The sequence below is a fragment of the Python bivittatus genome, unplaced genomic scaffold (genome assembly GCF_059951505.1).
Source record: "Python bivittatus isolate LINGU-HERP-01145 unplaced genomic scaffold, Pbiv_v1 ctg000310_np1212, whole genome shotgun sequence".
NCBI lineage: Eukaryota > Metazoa > Chordata > Lepidosauria > Squamata > Pythonidae > Python > Python bivittatus.
In genome coordinates, this window is record NW_028277054.1 from 5,799,535 (window position 1) to 5,820,602 (window position 21,068).

Genomic DNA, 21,068 nt, shown 5'->3' on the forward strand with positions numbered 1-21,068 from the left:
TAGCAGACATGCAACTGAAGGCTGCAGTGTGGACAATCCTTTAGTCCAACTTTCAGATGAGTGAACTTCCATTCCCACAATTCCCCAGCCAGCATGGGGAAGTTCACCCGTCTTAAAGTTGCTGAGGTTGAGAAACACTGCTTTAGTTCACAGAAACATCAAAATGGTTACTTGTAAGCTTTTCAACAAGTTACGTGGAACATAAGAGTTCTGTAATGCCCGTTTCATTTTTTTAACAGTAACCAAATATCAACGGAAGAGATAAGTGCCTTTGCCAATACTCTCGCTGTGCTAATATTAGCTTTGGAAGATGGGGACAAGGATGCAAGACCAGGGGATTGCATCACACTCCCCCAAAACAAATGAAATCCTCATAATAGAACACCCTGGTTCTGGGAACTCTGATACTACATAGATAACTGACTATTAACATGGAGACATCTTGTACATTAATAGTGAAGTTTGAGAGTGGACTCAGGGACAATGTTGCAATGAAGGCCACAAGGAATCATTTGCAGAGGTTGGGCTCAGTCACATGCAGAGGTGAAAAAAGAGGGAGCCAAGGGGATGGGGGGCAAATGGGGTCACCTTTGTTGTGATGTCAGCTTTGTCACGATATCATCATACCAATGACACAAGAAATGGATGAGGTCATCCTGGCATGTAAGGATGCCTAGGGTCCTGTTGACCGAACTAACCCATTTTCTGACTTTGGCTGTTGTAGGGTAGCATTAATTAACCAACTGGTTTTCAACAGGTTGCTAATCCAAGTTGAAACTCACTAAACATGACATGATGTGCAAATAGATTTTTCACCCATCTGGTTCAGTATATTCTCTTAATAAAGCCAAGGAGTTGCCATGGAATTCATAGGAATCCAGTAAAAGCCAGGATGAAGTCATGTGTGTCATGACATTATTGCCCAAATAAGAATTGTGTCATTTGTCTCATTTGCATGATGGCATCCTGATGCATGTGATGTCACTTACCCCACCACAGACACACATGATGAACCAGCTACATTTCTTTGCATTCTGTGCGGGGGATGCTCCTGGTATAATTTTATTTCAGTATTTTGATTATTTTTTTTATTATTTCATTTAATCTATTAATGATCAGTTTTATTTAATGTATTGTTTCCCTAGTTTGGAATGTGCCCAGTAGCTGCATTGAGACCCATTAGGTGCAACTGAAAGCAATAAAAAATAATAAAGGATTAATAAATTGAAGAAGGGGGGGGGGAACCCCAAAGCACTGAAGGAAAAAATGGTGGCTATATTAGCAAATGGTTCTCCAAGACTGCTGGATTGTTCTCTGACTGGTGTGAAAGATTCTGGGATAGGAAGAAGAAGGTTAGAGTTCTTGGTGCTCTCTGAGTTTGGTTGTTTTCTTGTAGATGTTTCATTACCCAACTAGGTAACATCATCAGTGCAGACTGATCTGTTACCTATTTGGATAACGAAACATCTGCAAACAAACAACCAAGCTCAGACAGCACCAAGAACTCCACAGTTCAACCCTGAGCTACAGATATTCTCTTCTAGAAGGTTAGTATGACAAGAATGATTGTTGCCCTAGGATGAGTATTGCTCTCTGGCTTGGCTTGGAATGACGAGAGGATGTTCTTGAAATAGTTTGGAAATATCTGGGGCTATGGAAAGAGACAAATGGCATCTCTCCTTTATCCTAAGGTTAAGCATCATATAAACTAGTAATCTGTGTGTGCCTGGGGGAGCAAGGGAAGCAGATTTAAGAATACCAAGACAAGAGTACTTCATTCTACTTTGAAGCTAGATCTGCACCAAATGTAATCCTTGCCAGATGATTCCTTGCTGAGCAGCTTCTGGGATAGGTGAAGTACCTGAGGACAAACAAAGAAAAATATTAGTTAGGGACAGGAAGTAACTGAAATAATATCAAAAACTAGTGTGATGTATTTGGTAAGAAGTTGATCTAGAAGCTAGGAATCCTAGTTCTAACCTACCCTCAGCTGCAGAAGCTCCCTGGAGGACTCTGGGCCTGTCCCTCTTTCTCAGCTCAACAATCTCACAAGGTTGTTGTGGAGCAAAAATAGGAGGAGAGGGCACTATGTATGCCTCTTTGAGCTCCTAAAAGAAAGATGGGATCTGACCGGATGGATGGCTGGATGGATGAATACGTCCTACTGCCCTTTTCTAGGTCCTGACCTTTGGGTAGTTAATCCCCCAGAGTCCTTGCTTATGTTCCTTTGAGCCTGGAACTGTTTGACTAACCATTGTGCCTCTCTGGTTACTGACCCCCAAACTGGCTTTTCTTTCAGCACCTGCATTTATCCATCCGGTCTGAAGTGCTACTTGGCAGTTTGACTTGGTGGCTGTTACTGGACTTTGCTTATAGTGCAGATAAGATCAAATGGCATGTGCCAATGACAATACACAACAAAAATGCTTACAAGGCTATGTACTCAGCATTGCAGTTTTCTAGATGGTCAGCTAAGTTGAAATGGTTTTGGTCAAGTCAACTTTGTGTTTGCCTTTGGATTTGTAGGCTGGACATAAATTATGGGGAGGGGTGTCCCATTTTTAAACTCCTCATGTTTATTTAATGTTGTGAAGATTCTCTGGTTACAGCAGAATCCAGAACTTTACTGAATTCAACATATCCAATCCAGCTCTGATCTTTACCAGAAAAGACATCTTGAGCCATGAAATCCCTACAGACCATCTGCCTTCTTTTCATTTTTATAACTAGAGGTAAGGAGATGATACTGCAGAATGTTCTGGGGCAAATGGGTTCCAAGTCTTCTATTGCCTTATCTTTTACCCTTGGGTCAGCCTTGCTTTCGGTGTTCTCAACTTCTCCAAGTTCAACAGTAGACATCAAGCCATTTGCTTGGATGCAAGCAGAAATTCATGCAATCATCTGGAACTCAGGATGCCAACCGTGTGCAGCCTTCTACCTGCACTCAAGAAAACCTCAATTCTCTATAGCTCCTGCCACTCAGTGTTGAAAAGTTGGAAGCCTTGAGGAGCAGGAGTTTTGTGTAAGAACCCATCCTTCCTACTCATGTTATCACATCCAGTTCAGGCTTAGTACCTGAGTAAGTTTTACCTTTCAAGACTTTGTTGCAGCTTGTTGACTGATAACTATCCCCTGACATTTTCCATTTACTTGAATTGTACTAGACACAATTAGCTTGGAGGTTAGGCGTATGATTTAGCTATGTCAGTTGATTGGAAAAGGATAAAGGTAGAAGAATATTGCTTGGGGCTGTGTCCAGATCCTCTGGGTAGGTTTGCTATAGTTAGCTGTTTCCACCGATTACTCTTCCACTTCTGAGCCCAGTGTAACTGGTACCATCGTCTTGTAAAGCCCTAGAAAGAGCTGAGGAACATTATAGCCTATTTGATGCCATCGCTTCATTGGCCTTATTCACGTATATCTGAATGAGGACAAGTGATGTCATGCCCATTGTGTCATCATGCTAATGATGCAAATTGTGTACTCTAACTCATTGATGTCATGACTTCATGATTGGACCGCTGAAGTGATCTCATGATGTGTGTGGTGTCATTACGGCTTCTACCAGACCTAAAGTCTCTTTTGTCCTCTCTAGGTGGCCACCATTCTATGTAATGGTATGTGGGAAAGACCTTGGGAGACTGGGCCAAGAGATGCCACCAAGGAGACAGTCAGATAAGAGATAGCATAGCCTGCAGCTGGACAGTGGACGGGGCAAGAGGCTCAGAAGAGACCCTCCCTAGTTTCTCGGGCCGTAAAGGAGACGGGGAGAATTGTACTTTCAGACTTGCAAGATTCTGTTAACGCAGCTTTGCAATAATGTAGAATTGGCTCATCTGGTCAAATTTCCTGTCTAGTCCACCTAGTAAGGCTGACATTCTATACGGTTCTTTTCTTTCCTACCATCACCACCTGCAAATGCATAACCGAAACTGTGACCTTCTGAATGGAAACCAAACACCCTACTTCTGGACTAAGCCTGTCCCTAAACAACCCAGGACTTCTCCCCATATCAACCCTCCTGAAATGACCAACCCTTCTCCCTGCTCTTTAAAGCATTGCTTGGTTTGCTGACTGGTTTTTATTTCTCTCCACTGAATGCAGCTCTTCAGTAATTTGATTCAGCACAAACAATTGATCAGCCCTAACATTTCAAAATAATGAAAAACCCTGGGGAAGAAATAAGATAATAGAATTAATCAGGCACATTCTTTACTTTTTTCTGCTTTTTAGGAACCTCTCACAAATGTAGAGTTTGTCATGACTTTGGAGATGACTGTGAGGGTTATCCGGAGGAATGTCCCTCTCCAGAAGACAAATGTGGCACAGTTCTGATAGACATCTCAGTAGGTAAAAACAAACTGGCTACTCCACTCTTTTCCTTCCAGTAAAATGCGGATCTTTTCTAAGTTCTTCTTTTCTGGCTAAATAATTTTCTCAAGCTGAGTTTGACCTGGTAACCATATGTACTTGTCTGTAGAGCTTTCTTGGCTACAACACCGGACAGTTTGGTCTAGCCTCCTTTTGTGGCTGTTTTCCATTCTAACCTAGAGCCCTGGGGTTCCCTGATGGCTGTTGTCCCCCAGTATTAGAAAAGCCATGTTGCCAAGGTTGACCGAGTTACTGCTCCCTGCTGGTGTCACTCCCAGCTCTTTCTGGCTTAAGCTAATCTTTTGCCAGGAGCATCTCTTGCCTTTACAAACCATCCCTCATTGTTTGGTAAGAAAGAAATTCTTTTGGAATTTTGCACAGAGAAGACTCTGAAGAAATTCTCATGGATAGTCTTCGACTTATGACTATTCATTTAATGACTGTTTGAAGTTGCAATGGTATTGAAAAAAGTGACTTACGACCAATCCTCGCACTTATGACCATTGCAGCATCCTTGTGGTCATGTGATTGAAATTTGGGTGCTTGATAACTGGCATGTGTATCTATGGCAGTTGCAGCATCCCGGGGTTACGTGATCACCATTTGTGACCTTCCCAGGGGGCTTCCAGCAAGCAGAGTCAATGGGGAAGCCGGATTCCGTGGCAAAAAGGGGCATAAAATTGGGCACCACTCACTTAACAGTAGAAGAAAATAGGTCTTGTCTGTATATAATGATAGGTGACTGCTGCAGAATGGCAAGAGGAGACAGAAACATCGCATGCATGAGGACATCACATGCATGCTTCTGATGTTTTGAAAATGCCCCTCCCTTTTATCGCTAAAATTGATAAAAGCCTGAGGGAGGGGCATTTTCAAAACTCTACAAGGCCTCCAAATTAACTTCCTCTTCCTTTTTTTTTTCTCATCCACACAGGACCAGTTTCATTCAGAGGCATCCATAAGAATTGTTTCTCATCCAGCATCTGTAAACTTGGCCGTCTTGACGTACATGTTTGGGATGGAATGTATATGAGAGGAAAAATAAATTGCTGTGATAATGATCAGTGTGAAGACCAACCACTTCCTGGTAGGTTTGTTCAGGAGGTCTAAGAACATGATCTCTCAACACCCTCCCTATTTCAGAGGGTAATATCGGTGGGTAACATGACATGATTCTTGACTTTCTCTGTACTTTGTCAGTATTCTCCCATCACTGTCTAATAATATATACTGATCTTGTCCTGCCAACTTCCTTGAGGACAATCTTTTATGGATTTTTTTTTTAATCCAATTTGTCATTGTTGTACAGACAAGCATAGTACTGATATCAGTTTAATGAATTCAGCTTCCCACACTGGGCTTGTGTGTAAGATGTACTATTTCATAAGAATGCCAGGCCATAGAAATGAAATGAACTTGCAAATTAACTGAACTCGCAGAAATGGAGAAGCTGACCAGTTTGGTCAGAGAAAAAAACAATAAAGACTTTTTCAGAAGGCTGAAACCTTGTATGGGCTTTTGCTGAAAGAAGAAAAAAACAAATGGATGATTTGGGGATCTGGGGATTAAAAATGAGACAAAGAGGTTGGAGAAAAGTTTAAGATGATCATTACTCAATAGAAAGAAGGCGCAATTGTGTGTGTGTGTTTTTTCCCCATTCTTTCCTTTTTCAATTTCTTTCTTGTATCTCCATTTCTTATTTTCTATCTTTGTTCTTGTTTGTTTTGTATATTTTACTATATTGAAAAATTGTATGTATGTATGTATGTATGTATGTATGTATGTATGTAAAAGAACACCAGGCCATGTTAAGCCTCAATTCGCAAACCTAAGAATGAGACCAAAAAGAAGCAAAAGGCTGCCCTGTAGGACACCTTTCCAAGGAAGGAGGCCCTGTAGCTCAACCAACAGTCCGGTGTTCTGGCTCTTGACATACAGTATGCAAATTCTCTGTAACTTTTCAGAGGTGTTGGAAATGTCCTCTTTTCTTACTTTTCTCCTTAGCCTACCCTCCTTCCAAAACTGTTTGTGCTTTGCTCAGTTTTTGCTCCAGGGTTAAGGCCTGGCGTTCATTCATGTAGTTGATCAGGCTAGGCATTGCTCCAACCTGCCAACTCTGAAACTGATAAGGAGGGGAAGAGGATTTAACTTAATGAAGGACCTTCTGGAACTTCTCAAACTTCAGGGCATTTGAAACAGTTTGAAGCTCCTTCATGGAGCGTATTCCCCGTCCACACAGGGTGGTATCATGGGGAAGCTGTTGAATTGGCATGAGGAAGAGCCAATTTCAGGCCCACCTTAAGGCACTAACGTTCTCTGGGGGAGTGTAACACAGTCCCTTTCTCTCAGCCGCACCTGCCTCACAGTGTTCTTCTTTGGGGGGGAAATGGGAGGAAGATGCACTGCATACCTTCCTTGAGGTCTTGAATGAAAGAGTGGACAACAAATGTTAACAGATGAATAAATAAGGAGGGCAGCAAAGGTTCTGCATTGCTTGGTGACTTTTCAACAGTCTGCTCTGGCCCGTCTAAAGAGGTTGAGTGCGAGGGCAGAGTATTAGAGAAACCCCTCCAGGAAGTAAAAGTGCTCAAACAGAGTTGGAGCAGCACAAAGGACTTCACAAGCTTGATAATGTCCTTTCTAGTTCATTTCAGGGCCAGCTGCTACCCAGGCCTACTGTTTGCACAAGTTTGCAAGCAAATCCTGGGAGGTTCAACTGTTTGATAGGTTGATTACGTGCCATCAAGTCGTTGTCGACTCTTAGTGACCACATAGATAGGTTTTCTCCATGATGATCTGTCCCTAACCTGGTCCTTCAGCTCTTCCAACCGTACACCCATTGCCACTGTAAAGAAGTCTTGCTGCTGGTCCTCCGCTGCTTCTCTTTTCTTCCACCTTTCCCAGATTTACAGCCTTTTCCAGAGAGCTAGGTCTTCGCATAATGTGTCTGAAGTAGGATAACTCTAGTCTGGTCATTTGTGCCTCAATGGGGCTGAATCAGGTTATCCAGCTCTTCCCGCTCCCCACCCGCAACCATTCCTGGTAGGCCGGTACAACACTGTCTTTTTCTTGCTGGGCATAGCCATGAGCAGGAATGTCAGGGGATGGAAATTGTATTTGGTTAACGTTTTGGTAAAGGGATTTCAAAGTTTACAAGGCACAGCAAATGCATGCAATTTTGAAAAGGGGGGCAGGAGAGTCCACAGAACTCACAGACCTTGGCATGGATGATCTTTCTGCTGATCTTTTGCTTCCTCCTTTTTTTTTTCTTTGCAGGATTGCCCCTCTCCCTCCAGAATGGGCTCTATTGTCCTGGTGCTTTGGGTATTTTTACTGAGGACAGCACTGAACATGAAGTTAAATGCAGAGGAACTGAAACTATGTGCCTTGATCTCGTGGGATACAGACAAGAACATTGTAATTATTTTTTTTAATTTGATTGTGGGTTGCAGCAATCATGCAAAGCATGATGCCATTGATGGGAGATTTACAGACAAATGCTCAGAGTCCCCCAAAGCAGAATAGAAATGGGGCCCAAGAAGGGCCCTGCTCATTTGCAACCTTTGGTAGCAAGAGAAATAATAACGGTATTTTTCTAAGGTGCAAATGCAACAGCCACTAAGTCCAAAGTCTAAAATTCCACCACTATGTGTGGTATTCATTTATGTAATGATTATATCACTTTACTAGGTGGCTAAAAAAGCATGAAGCCAGGGTGGGAGAGTGCGTTCACCCAACGTGTTTAGTGAGGTAACTGGGCAGGGGGGTGTTGCATAATGCCTTGAACCAAGTGATCAATGTTGACACAACCTCTTAAGCCAATAAGAAAACTGATCACATTTTAACCTGATCGGGATTAGCAGAACTAGTGGTTGCAGCTTTTGGAATCTCACTGGTCAGTTCAGAATATTGTGTGAGTTTGGGCATCATCTGATGACCAGTGCATATAAAAGTAAGAATAGGATTACTTCACAATGCTTTCAATCCAGCCAGAGGTGCTGCAGGATCAAAGATTCACCCTGGGTCAACAGGGCAGTCAAGAAGGGGTGATTGAAGTTCTACCTGTTCCCCCCCCCCCAACACACGTAAAAAACAGGCAGAGCTTTGGTCTCACCATGGTGGCATCTCGCATTTTTCAACCACAGTGTCAATCCCTGAATACAGCTTTTGGGAACCGGAGCAAACCCCAAAGTTTACTGAGCTGACAAAAGAGACTGACAGCATAGCAGAGGTCAATTTGAAACCAAAGACAAAGATTTTGACTATCCACCTAGTTTGTTATGTAGGAGTTTCATTCAAAATCCCCTTATTAAGTTGGGTGCAAGTTAACAATTAGGTAATGAGAAAAAGAAATGAATTCTGCAGAGCAGGATTGAACTGGGTTGTTTTGATCAGTATTAGCTAGTTTAATTTTCCCTAATCTCCAAGCCAAACCCTGGTTTGAATTCTTGTGTAGATTGCACATAAAAAGGAGAAGGAGTTCAATTGCATGGTCACACATGCCATCTTGATTTTTTTGACCGCCCTTGTGGATGCTTCTGACCAAGTTAGTGAATTAACCCCTTTCTCTGGGACCGCACATACCTTGAACAGTAAAGGAAGCACATGGTCTCAATTCACCAGCACAGTAAGCCACAAAAAGAACTGAGTTTAAAACTATCCCGGTTTAGTATGTAATGTAAATGCAGCCTGGCAGCTGTATTTGGAAATGACGTTGAAAGAACGTAGCCATTCAGTATGCAGCGAAAGATGACACTCAAAATTTTGTTGGCAAACTTTATCCATCTCTGGTTCATGGCCACCCTAATTCCCATCCATTTTGGATAGGGAGAATCTCCCAAATGAATCATGGATGGGTGATCATCTTCAGTTTGCTTCTGTAAAAAAAGGCTTGGGGTCTTAGAATCTGAGAATCTGCAAATGTCCCCCAAAATTAACTTGTGTGGAACTTGTTTAGTGACTTTACTAGAGTGAGAGAAGAACGCCTACAGGTTTGCTTGATCCATATCTTGTTGGTTATTTTTGCAGTTCCTAGAAACATCACTTATAATATCAAAGGCTGTGTTTCTTCCTGTCCCTTGATAACTTTGAGTGAAAGAGGTCATGAAGGACGCAGAAATGATCTGAAGAAGGTTGAATGTAGGGAAGCCTTGAAATATGAATCCTCTGATTAATACTGGAATCATTCTGGAATCTGAATGTCAGCGATTTCACCAGGTAGAACCTTCCTCATCAGAATGACTCTGAATGGAAACTTACATTTTTAAGTTGTGGCTCTTCCTGCTGATTAATTCTTAAAAAAAAATTTAAAAAAGCAAATAAAAGAAGTCAAAGTGATGGGTCGGGTTGTTTATTTGTTGTCTTTGTTTTTTGCTTTCTTTTAGCTATGTCTTTCTTCCCCAAGAGTTTTGGGGTGGAATGGTTAGATGAAAGTCTTTGAGGAAGACATTAATTTCATTTCTTTTAATTATTTGGTAGATTTATATGCTGCCTTTCCTGTAGAACAGTGTTTCTCAACCTTGGCAACTTGAAGATGGGTGGACTTCAATTCCCAGAATTCCCCAGCCAGCCATCTTCAAGTTGCCAAGGTTGAGAAACCCTGCTCTAGAAGCACAAGGAGGTGAATGTAGCACTCCCTCCTCTATTTTTTCCTTACAACAATCCTGCGAGGCAGAGAGAAAGCACATAGCTCAACGTCATTTAATGAGCTGATGGTGGATTTTTGCCCGCACCACCACAGGACAATGTGGTATTGCCCTGACAGTGAGTACATTCATGGTCAACTTCAAGGATGAGGGATGATCAAGGATAAGGGATGCTGGGAATTGTATCTCAGCAACTTTGAGGGGTTACCTAGGATACTTACTATTTTGATAACGTCAGGGCCAAAGATGGGCTACGTCTGTGATGACAGAGCATCTACTGTATCTATCAGGAGGTCAGACTGGGCGGGGAGGAGAAAATACAAGATAAAGAATGGCAGAGGCATCCATATCACGCCTGTCAATAAAGAGCTTGGTTATCAATGCCTGGAGGAAACCAACAACCTTTATACAATAGGTGACATCCATCAACACAGTCACACACACACACACACACACACGCACACACACTTCGAGCAGTGATGAAACAGGTTTTACTAGCTCCCATTTACTGATACAAAATGTTGATTTTTTTTTAAATTTATTCAATCCATTTATATGGCTGCCCATCACAAAAACATGACTCTGGGCAGCTCACAACATTAAAATAAGTTCATATATATACCACACACAAATAAAACAAAGAATAAAACACACAGCAGCCAGAGAATCATAAAAACAGCCATCAATATAACCAGGAAACAGCCTCCATCATACACCTGGGGCCCCAGGCTCTAGCACAGAACCATGTTCAAGTCTCTTCCGTTCTTTACAACCACCATTTTCGGAGAACAGTCCAACACAGTATCTGCCGAAACTCTGAGCAAGTTCAAGGCCTCTAGATAGTCCTTCTGGGACAAAATCATGAATACAAAATTAACTTAGGGAGGAGAAAGATCCTTTTCTAAGGAACCTGGGGAAGGAACCAGGAAATGCAAGGTATGCCATCAGCTTCTAGAGCTCACTCCATTGGCATGGTTGTCCATGGAAGGGGGTCAAATGATGATGCCAGCATGATGACATAGAATATGTCTTCATATATGCTTACATCAGAAATAAAAATGCAGAAATATAATGGTAGCATTTGCATAACGACATCATCACACACATTGTCATGTTGACATCATTGGGGTTTGCAGCAGATGCAACCATGGGCTATCAAATTGCAAAAATGCTCTCCTGTCATTGCTGCTTCTCCTTCTCCTTGATATCTCTATTTTGCACCATTGCCAATTTGTGTCTCTCTGGATTTTGTCATGCTGTGACATGTGCTAAATAGAGGCCTACATACCATAGTTGGTGCCACCATTAGCCCAGAGCAACTGCTGATCTTTCTTGCAAATAGTTCAGGAAGCCCCTGAACTTTCTTTGAGGCTTTAATAAAAGAGAACTGGCTTACCTCAGCTGCCCACCTTATTTTAATCTAGTTATTTGCATGTCCAGAAACAGTAACCATAAGTTCATGGGCATGGAAAAAGTAATCAACCTTCTCCTACCAGATATGATGATGTTCCAGGTTCTTCTGTAAAGCTGGCTAGAATATGGATATAGGTATAGGGAGAAAAGAGAGAAAGGGAGGGAGGGATAGCTGGATAGATAGCTGGATAGATCGATGATAGACAATTCCGTATCCAAATGGGATTGGTTAACTATTTTCCTTACCTAACAGATGATCTCTTGAAGATGCACAGAGAATATGATAAGGTTCAGACCACATATCATCTGCTTATTGAATTAACTCATATTCTACATTTGTTCAGAACATGGAATCTTAAACTAACCACAGTGGCTGGGCTTCACAGCCCACTGTGATACATCAAAACTAACCAAGATCAGCCCTGAACATGTGACACAAATGCCATTGCTAAGTCTTTTCTGACCTGGTTAAGTATCTGCTCCAGACACAGCCTTCTAAACCATGCAGCCTTCAATGCTTCCTTTACCCGTCATGTGTCAATATTTGTTTCCCTTAATCACTGCATACCACCTTGCTGTGTTCCTCCTGGAGAGCCACAAGGGTACAAAAGAAATGACCACATCTATCTTTTAGATCATCTGAATTCTTCATATTCTGTAAAGAGTATGATTTGCCTAAGACCTAAGGGGTGAAGAAATTTTCAAGGAGAAAAATGTCTCAAGCTGGATTTAGCTGCTGGAGGGAAGTCATCAAGCAAGGATCTCAACAAATAAGAATCCAGCTAACACTGGGATGAAGGATCCATATGACCGTGCCGCTGCTGCTTTCTCAGTGGCTGGCCTGCAGCTTCCTGCGCCCATCAGAAACAGCGTGGCAAAGTAGACAGATCCCTCATGAAATGCCTCACAGAACGCTTGGTTGACGCAGCCTTTGAAGGCGAATTTTGCTGCGGAGATGGGTTCATCTGTGGAGACAATTACAAAAGGTGGCCTTCAGATTCCCCCCCCCCCCCACCAGTCTAGCCAATTCCCAATGGGTCCACATTTTGCCAGCTTTGACATTATTATTTAAATTAATTTATAGAGCTGGCAGGATGACTCCCCGTGTCTTTGATCGCTTTCCCCTTTCACCATATGCAGGTAAGCTTTGGAGAGGCTTCTGGGGGCTCCAGGCCTGGCTTAGGGCATGCGTAGTCTTTCCATAACACAGGGGTTATATGTCACGGGTGAAGAGATGCCTTTCGCTAACTTGGCCCCAAGCCATGGAGAGCTTTGGGAGGGAAAGCCAGCACTACAACGTGAGATTGGCACTGAGTAATCACCCCCAAATCATGAACTTTTTAGGACTCAACGACTTGAGAATGTTGCGGCTGCCTTCAGTAGCACAACTGGCAACTCCTTGATGCAGCCGCGTCTTTCTTTGGGATCGCGCGGGCGTCATCTGCAGCTGCAGCGCGATCCTGGGAAAGGGTGGCATTGGCTAGGCCTGTGTGGGAGAGAGAAAGAGAAAGTCAGTGAGCAAAAGAAGGAGGAGAGAGGTGAGGTACCTTTCGTTTCCAAAGTGCCATATCCTCCCCAGTCGCCAAGTCCAGCTATCTCAAGGCAGTACGTCTCTTCTCCTCTACAGTGAACGGTCTCTTCCCATAAGCAGAAAGTACTTTCTCTAATAAAGCAGCTTTTGCATTTCTTCCCATTCAGTGTGGTGTTCACAGGTGGCACTGCATTAAAAAAAAAAAGACACCATCACACCTGAGTTGGAACAGCAGGAGAAAATCATCGAGGTCTGTTGATCCCATCCTTGGTTTTGGTGAAGATCCCTTTGCACAGGATCTTCCCAGGAAGCTGTTGAGGGTGACTGGATCAGTCAGGCCCTGCTCCTTCTGTTCAGAAATGGGAGGTTTTTCGTCAGTCCCAGCAGACTAGGTCAAAGACGGGATGCAAGAGGCCAGAGGCACAATATTGTTGATAATGGCATTACAGATGTCAACTTCAAGATGACATAAACATTTTGGTTTTCTACCGTCATAGGACAATATTAAGGCGGTGTACAAAAAAGGTCTTATGATTTGAACCTAGTGATTAAATGTACAGATATTTGATGCCCGCATTGGAGCAACTTGATATAAAGTTTTAGGGAGAGGGGAAGCAGGAACATAAAACAGATTTACAGTACAGGTAGTCCTCATTGAGCAACTGCCTCACTTAGTGACCATTCGCAGTTACAGCAGTGATGAAAAAGTAACTGTATGACCCATCCTCGCATCTACGACCTTCACAGGTGGAAGTGCTATTCCATAGAAGAGGGGCAATAATTAGAAATATTTTTTTCCATGATCTTAAAACTGGTAGTCCCATTCAAATGTTTATATTCTATCTCTGTCGCATGGGAGTTGACTTCTGGACAAAGAAAATGGACTTACGAACAAAGGACTTAATGTTCAGCATCAGAAACACAAACACGTGGCTAATGGTGACAATCAGGGTTTTTTAGACCAATATTTCCCAACCTTGCTCACAGTCACCCATGCCTTAGTCACCTCCCGTTTGGATTGCTGCAATGTGCTCTACATGGGGCTGCCCTTGAAGACCATCCAGAAGCTGCAACTGGTCCAGAATGCAGCTGCATGCGCGGTTTTCGGTGTCCTGCAGTTCACCTGAGTAACTCCACTGCTGAATGAGCAGCACTGGCTTCCAGTTGCTTTCTGGGTGCAATTCAAGGTGCTGGTGATCACCTTTAGAGCCCTACCTAGCACAGGGCCAGGCTACTTGTGGGACTGTCTCTTCCTGAGGGTATCTACCCATCCTACTAGGTTAGATGGGGGGGGTATGCCCCAGGTCCCCTCCCTTAGATGTTGCCATCTGATGGGACCTCGGAGGTCTGCCTTCTCGATGCCCACCCCCGTCCTTTGGAACAGCCTCCCACTGGAGATCAAAGGGATCCTACCCTTTTAGCCTTCCGGAGGGCTATGAAGACCTGGCTCTTCCCCCAAGCACTGGACTAGGATGGGGGGTTGAGTTGTAAGCATGTTTGATCTGACGCCTGGGGGGAAGAGTACAGTATGTTTCTAACTATGTTTTATAGATTGTTGTGAGCCACCTAGAGTCATTGTATGAGATAGGCAGCTATATAAGTCCTGTAAATAAACAAACAACCCTGGGCAACTTGTACACATGTGGACTTCAACTCCTAGAAATCTTAGCAATGGCCAGACTGGCTGGGGAATTCTGGGAGCTGAAGTCCACACATCTTAAACTTGCCCCAGTGGGGAAACACTGTGTAATACTTTTCCTAATAGTTTACACCTTACTTTGCATAAAATATTTTAGTGTGTTTGTTGCCATTATTCTTTGCGATGGCACATGCTTCTGGCCATGGACTGCCATGGAGCTCTTTGAGCATTAATATTGCAGTGATAATAAGGAGGAAAGATGGAATTAGAGAATGTCATACATACAGGGGGGCAAAGTCTTCATGCAGGCAGCCCCCTGGCAACACGTCAGCTTGGATGAGATCGTTCCTCTGCTACCCAGGTTAAGAATGGTGAGGTTTTCACTGCAGCTACTAGATTGGACGCAGGCTTTTCTTGTCAGATATTTTCCTCCTGGGATTATCAAGCGGAGAGAACTATTTCAGTTCTAAATGGTAGCCATGAGGATGACCACCTCCAGCTAGAGACACCTTCCACCCTTTCCAAAACATGCAACAGCAACATAAAACACCAGATTGAGAGCTTGGTATCAATGGAACATAGTGCCAATGAAGGAGGAGATCTGGGTTAGTCTAGGGTGGGAAAAACAAAAAACAAAAAACAGGAGTTCGGTAGATGGTTTAGGAGTTTCTTGGAGGGAGTATAGCTATGGTGACCATATTTTCTTGGAAAAAATGAAGGACAAACCCCCAAAAGGGGCAAATCTGGAAGAGGTTCATCAGAATGAAAAAAGGGACATTTATAACTTTGGCTTTCCCAAAGAAAACTCAACAACAAGAAAATCTTTACAAAAAAGCATATCCTAATAAAAATATCTAAACATCAAACAGTAGATGTAAATTCGTTTTCACCTGAATGTGAAAGGCTGTGCATTAAGTGGTACTGTTTGTATGGTAACAGTTAAAGGACCAAAATAAAGGACAAAAGTGAGCTTTTGAAAAATAAATAAATCTAAAGGACAGCTTTGTGAAATAAAGGGTGGTCCTTTATAATAAAGGTCATACAGTATAGTCACTGTAAGTATAGCATAATTTTTGACTCTAGTGTGTACAATGTGTAGAGCAGTGTTTCTCAACCTTGGCAACCTGAAGATGTGTGGACTTCAACTCCCAGAATTCCCCAGCCAGCATGGCTGGCTGGGGAAATCTGGGAATTGAAGTCCACACATCTTCAATTTGCCAAGGTTGAGAAACACTGGTGTAGAGGGTTCTTCACTTTTAGACCTTTAGAAATGATGTCCTGTGGCTTGTATCTGGTTAAAAGAAGGATGTCTATTTGTATCTGTGTCAGCTTCTCGGTAAGGGTTATAGATTTCTACTCCATCTTTTTAATAAAATCTCTGAATTGGAAAAGGGGCTACCAGACTCCTTCTCATATGGTGTCAATGGGCAACTGGAACATTCCTAGAGGAATGGGGGCTATGATGCCCCCAAATTAAAACAGAGATAGGTGGGTTTTTTAGACATAAAAGCAGCTAAAATGCAAATCTTACACGATTCCAGGAGTTTGTGTGTGAGCTTACACAAGGTTTCCTGGAAGAATGCCCAAAATCTGTTGAGATGCTGGCATTCATATGTAAAATCTTTAGGTAAGATGGCTGCGATCTCAAAAAATTACCGACTTTCTGAGAGTTGACGTCATTTTGCTAATGGGGTGTGTGTGTGTGGGTGTGTGTGTGTGTGTGTGTAAGTTGTGAGATTGCAGGTTGACCCCTAATAGGCTGCTAAGGGCACCTCTGGATACATCCACAAAAATCTAGCTGAGGTTCCAAATGAACCTTTAGTATTTATGTATAGGGTTTGTTTTTATAGTGGATTTTTATGGATTGAGCCATTTATTATTATTATTTATTATTATTATTATTATTATTATTATTATTATTTATTGGATTTCTCTCCTGCCCATCTCCCCTATAATAGGGGACATTAAAACTATAAATATATATAAAATACATACCATATATACAATTAAAACAATACTAGAAACAAAAAAAATCCAAGACAATGGAAAATCAGGGCGGGGACAGCCGGCCACTATGGGGCTAGCCATCTCCCTGCTTGAGATGTTCCCTCCCCACCCCAGGCCAAGTGGCAGAACCAGGTCTTCATTTAATGATTTATGGGGTATTTTAATTGTTTCTGGGCTTTTGATTTTTAATTGTGAGCCGCCCGGAGTCCCCCATTGGGGGTGATGGCAGCATACAAATTTAATAATAAATAAAATAAAATAAATACATAAATAATGTTGGATAATGCAGAAGTGTTGGTAGAAGACACTAATGTAGCCATGCGCACAGTTGGGAACATGAGGGGAGATGTCTATAGTACTCTTTTGTGCTTACCTTTGCTGTTTGTCGATTGGAAAGTACCACACTGGTCTAAGAAAGAATAACAAGTTTGTAGTGGTCCTAAACATTCGTGGTGATAATATCTACAAACCGCACACTTCAGAGACAAACCTAAAGGCAAAGGATGGGGCAGGTGGTTGAGTGGTTCATCCATCAGATTTTCTTATTTTTGTGTTTCTTGGCCAGCATTAAAATGAGGGTGGCTGCAGTTTTTCATCTAAAAACCCATGAATGCAACCTACGTAACGCAATCACCCTTGACTGTTTCCCAAGGAAGCCCATCTGCAAGGGGAAACGTTGGAGGTAGATTCCCACAACATGCTTATCTTAATTACAGGGTTCACACAGTCCGTTGAGCAATACAGGCTGTACACCATGCAAAACCACACCTACACAAATCACCCCTAACCAAGGTTAAAATTAACTCAGTTTAGCATGCTGGGCAAATGCATCTCTTAGGGCTTTATGAGAGCTGGTTAAGCATGTTGCGGAAATGGAGCTGGGCTTTGTTACTGAATTAACTCATTTTCTGGGTCTGCATACACCATTGAACAATATGGTCAGGCCCAGCCCAAGAACAACGGTGAAACAGTCCAGTCAAGTAAACTTCGATGGCTGGTGTGGGTCTTCCGGGCTGTGTGGCCGTGTTCTGGAAGTTTTGTTTCCTAACGTTTCGCCAGCACCTGTGACTGGCATCTTCAGAGGGCAGGAGCACAGACAGGAGCAGTTCTCTCTGTGCCTGGCCTGGGCACAGAGAGAACTGCTCCTGTCTGTGCTCCTGCACTCTGAAGATGCCGGTCACAGGTGCTGGCGAAACGTTAGGAAACAAAACTTCCAGAACACGGCCACACAGCCCAGAAGACCCACACCAGCCATTGTATGCCGGTCGTGAAAGCCTTCAACAATACATCAAGTAAACTTCCTTTATTCGCTTACATCTTATAGACAGAATCTTGCCAGACTCAATCTATACTACAGCAACTAGTGGATGTCCCCTGGGAGATGCTAGGGAGTGGCTATCCTGAACCTCTTTTGCTTCCCACGCTCCCCCTGCAGACTGTATTGTCTCTTGTCTCCTTTCCCCTCCTGGAATGCACCCCCTCCCTCCTGATAGCCTTGATCTCCTACTTCCTCTTCCTCCTTGTAGATACATTCCATCACAAATTTGCTAATCAAATGGGCTTTGTTTGCATAGCACACCAAGCAACACACACACACACACACTAACCACAGTTAAAACTCATTGGCCCCTTGTGCAGATATAGCCATACTGCCTTTAACACATCTAACTGAGCATTGTGAATTCAGCCATTAAGTACCAACATTATTCAGAAAAAAAAAAAAGTTGGACAGAAAGAGCAGTGAATAATTTGACCTCAAAGCTTAAAGCAGGAACGGAGGCTAAGAGATGATAGATCTGTGTTTCTACCCATCCTCAAAGATCAGAGACAGTGTGCTCTGGGTCCCATCCATTACACAATGTCATCTGATGGCATCCAAGAAGCATGGTGGCTTCCTTGTCATCGCATCTGCCCTCTGGAACACCATCCCACCCTTAGATTCAAATAGACCCAGCCTTGTTCTCCTTTAAACAAGATCTGGCTTTCTCCAAGCTTTGGGCTAGGGAAGATGCACCTAGGAAGTCCACTAATAGAAGACTGAGACAAACTACTTCTCTCATTGTTGCTCCTCTACATGCAATATGTACAGACGGGCTACCCCTGTGTCCAGAGACAGCACCTAGACCTCAAGATGAGAAGCCACTGCTGGAGTTGTCCTCTAGGAATTAGCCTATTCTTCTTCACCCCCTCCCTCTTCAGACTATGGGACAACCTGCAACTTGATGTGAAAGAAGAACAAATGTCACCCTTTTGGGCACAGAATCAAATGGGTGCCCCAAATAACAGGGTGTTCAGCAGGTTGGATAGCACAGCAGGCATAGAAAGAGATGGTTCTTCATACATGCCCCTTGGGATGTTTCTCCTTTTTTGGATTAATATATCCCCCTTTTAAAAAGGTGTGTCAAAGTGGTCCTCACTTTGGGAGAGCTGAGAAGGATACTTCAGTGCAGGACTTTTCCTTACTTTCATATACGAGGTGCAGCAACATTCCAATAATACAGTAGCACAAGGCAAGAGAAGGCATTGGAGATGGGTGATTCCAGTGGCTTCAGTGTTTGCTCAGGGAAGGTTATTTGGAAGGTCGATTGCTAGGCTGCCAGACAGGGTAAAACTGGCTTTTTCCCTCCTCAAAAGAAAGGAAAGACAACGTAAATGGGACTTAATTTCTGCTTGGAATTCAGTAAGAAACACCAGAGTAGAAAATGTGAGTATATCTCGCAAGGTTGAGGGAAGTAGGAGAAGGGGAAGACAAGTGGATGGACTGGTTAAAAAAAAAAAAAATCAAGACTGTCCTTGGAAGAACTACAGTATTGGTTGTTACTGGAGACAGGTTTGAACTGGTAAAGATTTGTCCATGTAGTCACCAACAGTTAATTAATTAATTAGGTGGCTCCATGACACCTAATCAAGAAGGACAGGGTCTTCAACTTGCACTACAGTCCAGACTGGTGCCTTTAGCTTTGAGGGGACACAAGACACAGCCCTAATAAATCATGTTCTTCTAGGCAAAGCTGAGAAGCAACACAGATGGGCCCCACCTGAAGGTTTTGCAAAAGGTACAGCATTGTTTTAGCTATGCACAGCAAAACTACAACTGCTTTATACACAAGGCTAAGGTTCTGTTTTACAACCTCAAATGAACTAATTTAAAAATGTGCTAGAACAGTATTAACCTTCTTGCCTATGATGTCAACATTGGTCAAAGGCCAAACTATATATTTTCCCTGCATAATGAGATCTTTTCTATCCATTACCTTCCCTTGCCAATTCTCTTCTGTCTGGAGAACGTGACGAAGAGGGACTGGTCTTTCTGGGTATGATAAATCCAAGAGCAGCTTCTTCCTCCTGGGATCTCAGAAGGCATGCAAAGTTCTTTCTCCCACTTTGTCTCCTTGCAATCCTGAGAGCTAGGTCAATACCTGTGCAAAAGTCACCCAAGAAGCCTTTCAGTTGAGTGGGGACAAACCAGGTTCCCCTTGATCTATCTTAGCCCCTTTAGCTTCAAATGGTAGAAGATAATTCCCCACCAGGAGTTGTTTTTTACCACCCTTGAGTTCTCTAAATTTCTCACTTCTCCTTTTCCCCGCTATAGAAGTGAAGAATCTCAATACTACTTAGGGGAGCAGCATTTAGGTAACCACCAAGATAGACATTACCAGGCATCCCAAACAATGAACCCACCCCCTGCCTCCATTCTAAAATGAGACAATCACAGGACATGATGGAGTGAGGACAAGAAGGGATGCAGAAGTTGAGGAAGCCTTCTGAGGGGTGGGTGTCAGCCTCCACTTCCTAATAGTAGCTGTGTCTCCTCTAAGCCTCAGATGGAAATGTACCACTCACTCAGCATAAGCTCCTGCTTTGATACAATCCCATGTATCCCTTCATACTGTGATGCTTTCTTTGAAGAAGCCCATGAGCAGAGTCAGTTAATTGGCCAGATGAGGATGCAGCAAGTCAAACCTTCTTAACTAAGCTAGCTTTGGTGGGGGTTGGCCTGGACAGTACAATAAGATGTAGAAGGAGCACCACTGTCAGAACCTGCATCACCCAACTGTTGTTGTTTTCCATTGTATTGCATTCGTTGGGAGTTGGATTGATTTGTTTCTGCCACTTGTAAATAAGGAGGGGGGGGTGGCTGTTAATGGTTGTAAGAGGAGTTGGGAAGCAGCTTAACCATATATGGGCAATTTAGACTGGCTTGATTGCCGACCAGGCAGCTGGGGCCCAAAGAACCAGGAAGAAGCTCGGGGAGGAAGGAGAGAGGTCAACAACAGGTGAAGAGGAGTCACGACGCCAGGCAATAAGGGGAGGGGGGATAAATAGAGGGAGGTTTACCCAAGGCGTTAGTTTTAGCAATGTTCTGTTTACAAGCTACATGTACCTCTTAATAAAGAAGTATTTATCTGACCCAAGCCTGGTTGTGTGAGAATGCTTCAGAACTGAGAGTTGGACATCGTGG

At 43.1% G+C, this 21,068-nt stretch overlaps 2 protein-coding genes across 2 annotated transcripts; one reads left to right on the plus strand and one right to left on the minus strand.

Moving 5' to 3' along the window:
* The first annotated feature begins 2,549 nt into the window (after positions 1 to 2,549).
* On the plus strand, positions 2,550 to 9,708 carry LOC103065631 (phospholipase A2 inhibitor PIP-like). The gene is made up of 5 exons (XM_088139955.1): positions 2,550 to 2,732; positions 4,234 to 4,350; positions 5,306 to 5,458; positions 7,648 to 7,788; positions 9,400 to 9,708. Exons 1-5 carry the CDS (start codon positions 2,684 to 2,686, stop codon positions 9,543 to 9,545), a joined length of 606 nt encoding a protein of 201 aa, XP_087996081.1. The 5' UTR covers positions 2,550 to 2,683; the 3' UTR covers positions 9,546 to 9,708.
* Positions 9,709 to 10,619: 911 nt separating this feature from the next.
* Positions 10,620 to 19,075, minus strand: LOC148216112 (phospholipase A2 inhibitor NAI-like). Its single transcript, XM_088140210.1, has 6 exons — positions 19,070 to 19,075; positions 17,922 to 17,952; positions 16,980 to 17,096; positions 14,885 to 15,031; positions 12,977 to 13,147; positions 10,620 to 12,394 (listed from the first exon to the last, which is right to left on the minus strand). Exons 1-6 carry the CDS (start codon positions 19,073 to 19,075, stop codon positions 12,180 to 12,182), a joined length of 687 nt encoding a protein of 228 aa, XP_087996336.1. The 3' UTR covers positions 10,620 to 12,179.
* Between the last annotated feature and the right edge of the window lie 1,993 nt (positions 19,076 to 21,068).

Excerpts from the sequence above, each read along its gene's own strand:
- LOC103065631 (XM_088139955.1), top strand. The coding sequence starts at position 2,684 with ATGAAATCCCTACAGACCATCTGCCTTCTTTTCATTTTTATAACTAGA. Across the intron at positions 2,733-4,233 it reads TTTCATTTTTATAACTAGAG|GAACCTCTCACAAATGTAGA; the intron begins GTAAGGAGATGA and ends TCTGCTTTTTAG. Across the intron at positions 5,459-7,647 it reads TGAAGACCAACCACTTCCTG|GATTGCCCCTCTCCCTCCAG; the intron begins GTAGGTTTGTTC and ends TTTTCTTTGCAG.
- LOC148216112 (XM_088140210.1), bottom strand. Across the intron at positions 17,097-17,921 it reads CAAGATTCTGTCTATAAGAT|GTTTGTCTCTGAAGTGTGCG; the intron begins GTAAGCGAATAA and ends CTTTGCCTTTAG. Across the intron at positions 15,032-16,979 it reads CCAATCGACAAACAGCAAAG|GAGGAAAATATCTGACAAGA; the intron begins GTAAGCACAAAA and ends TGATAATCCCAG.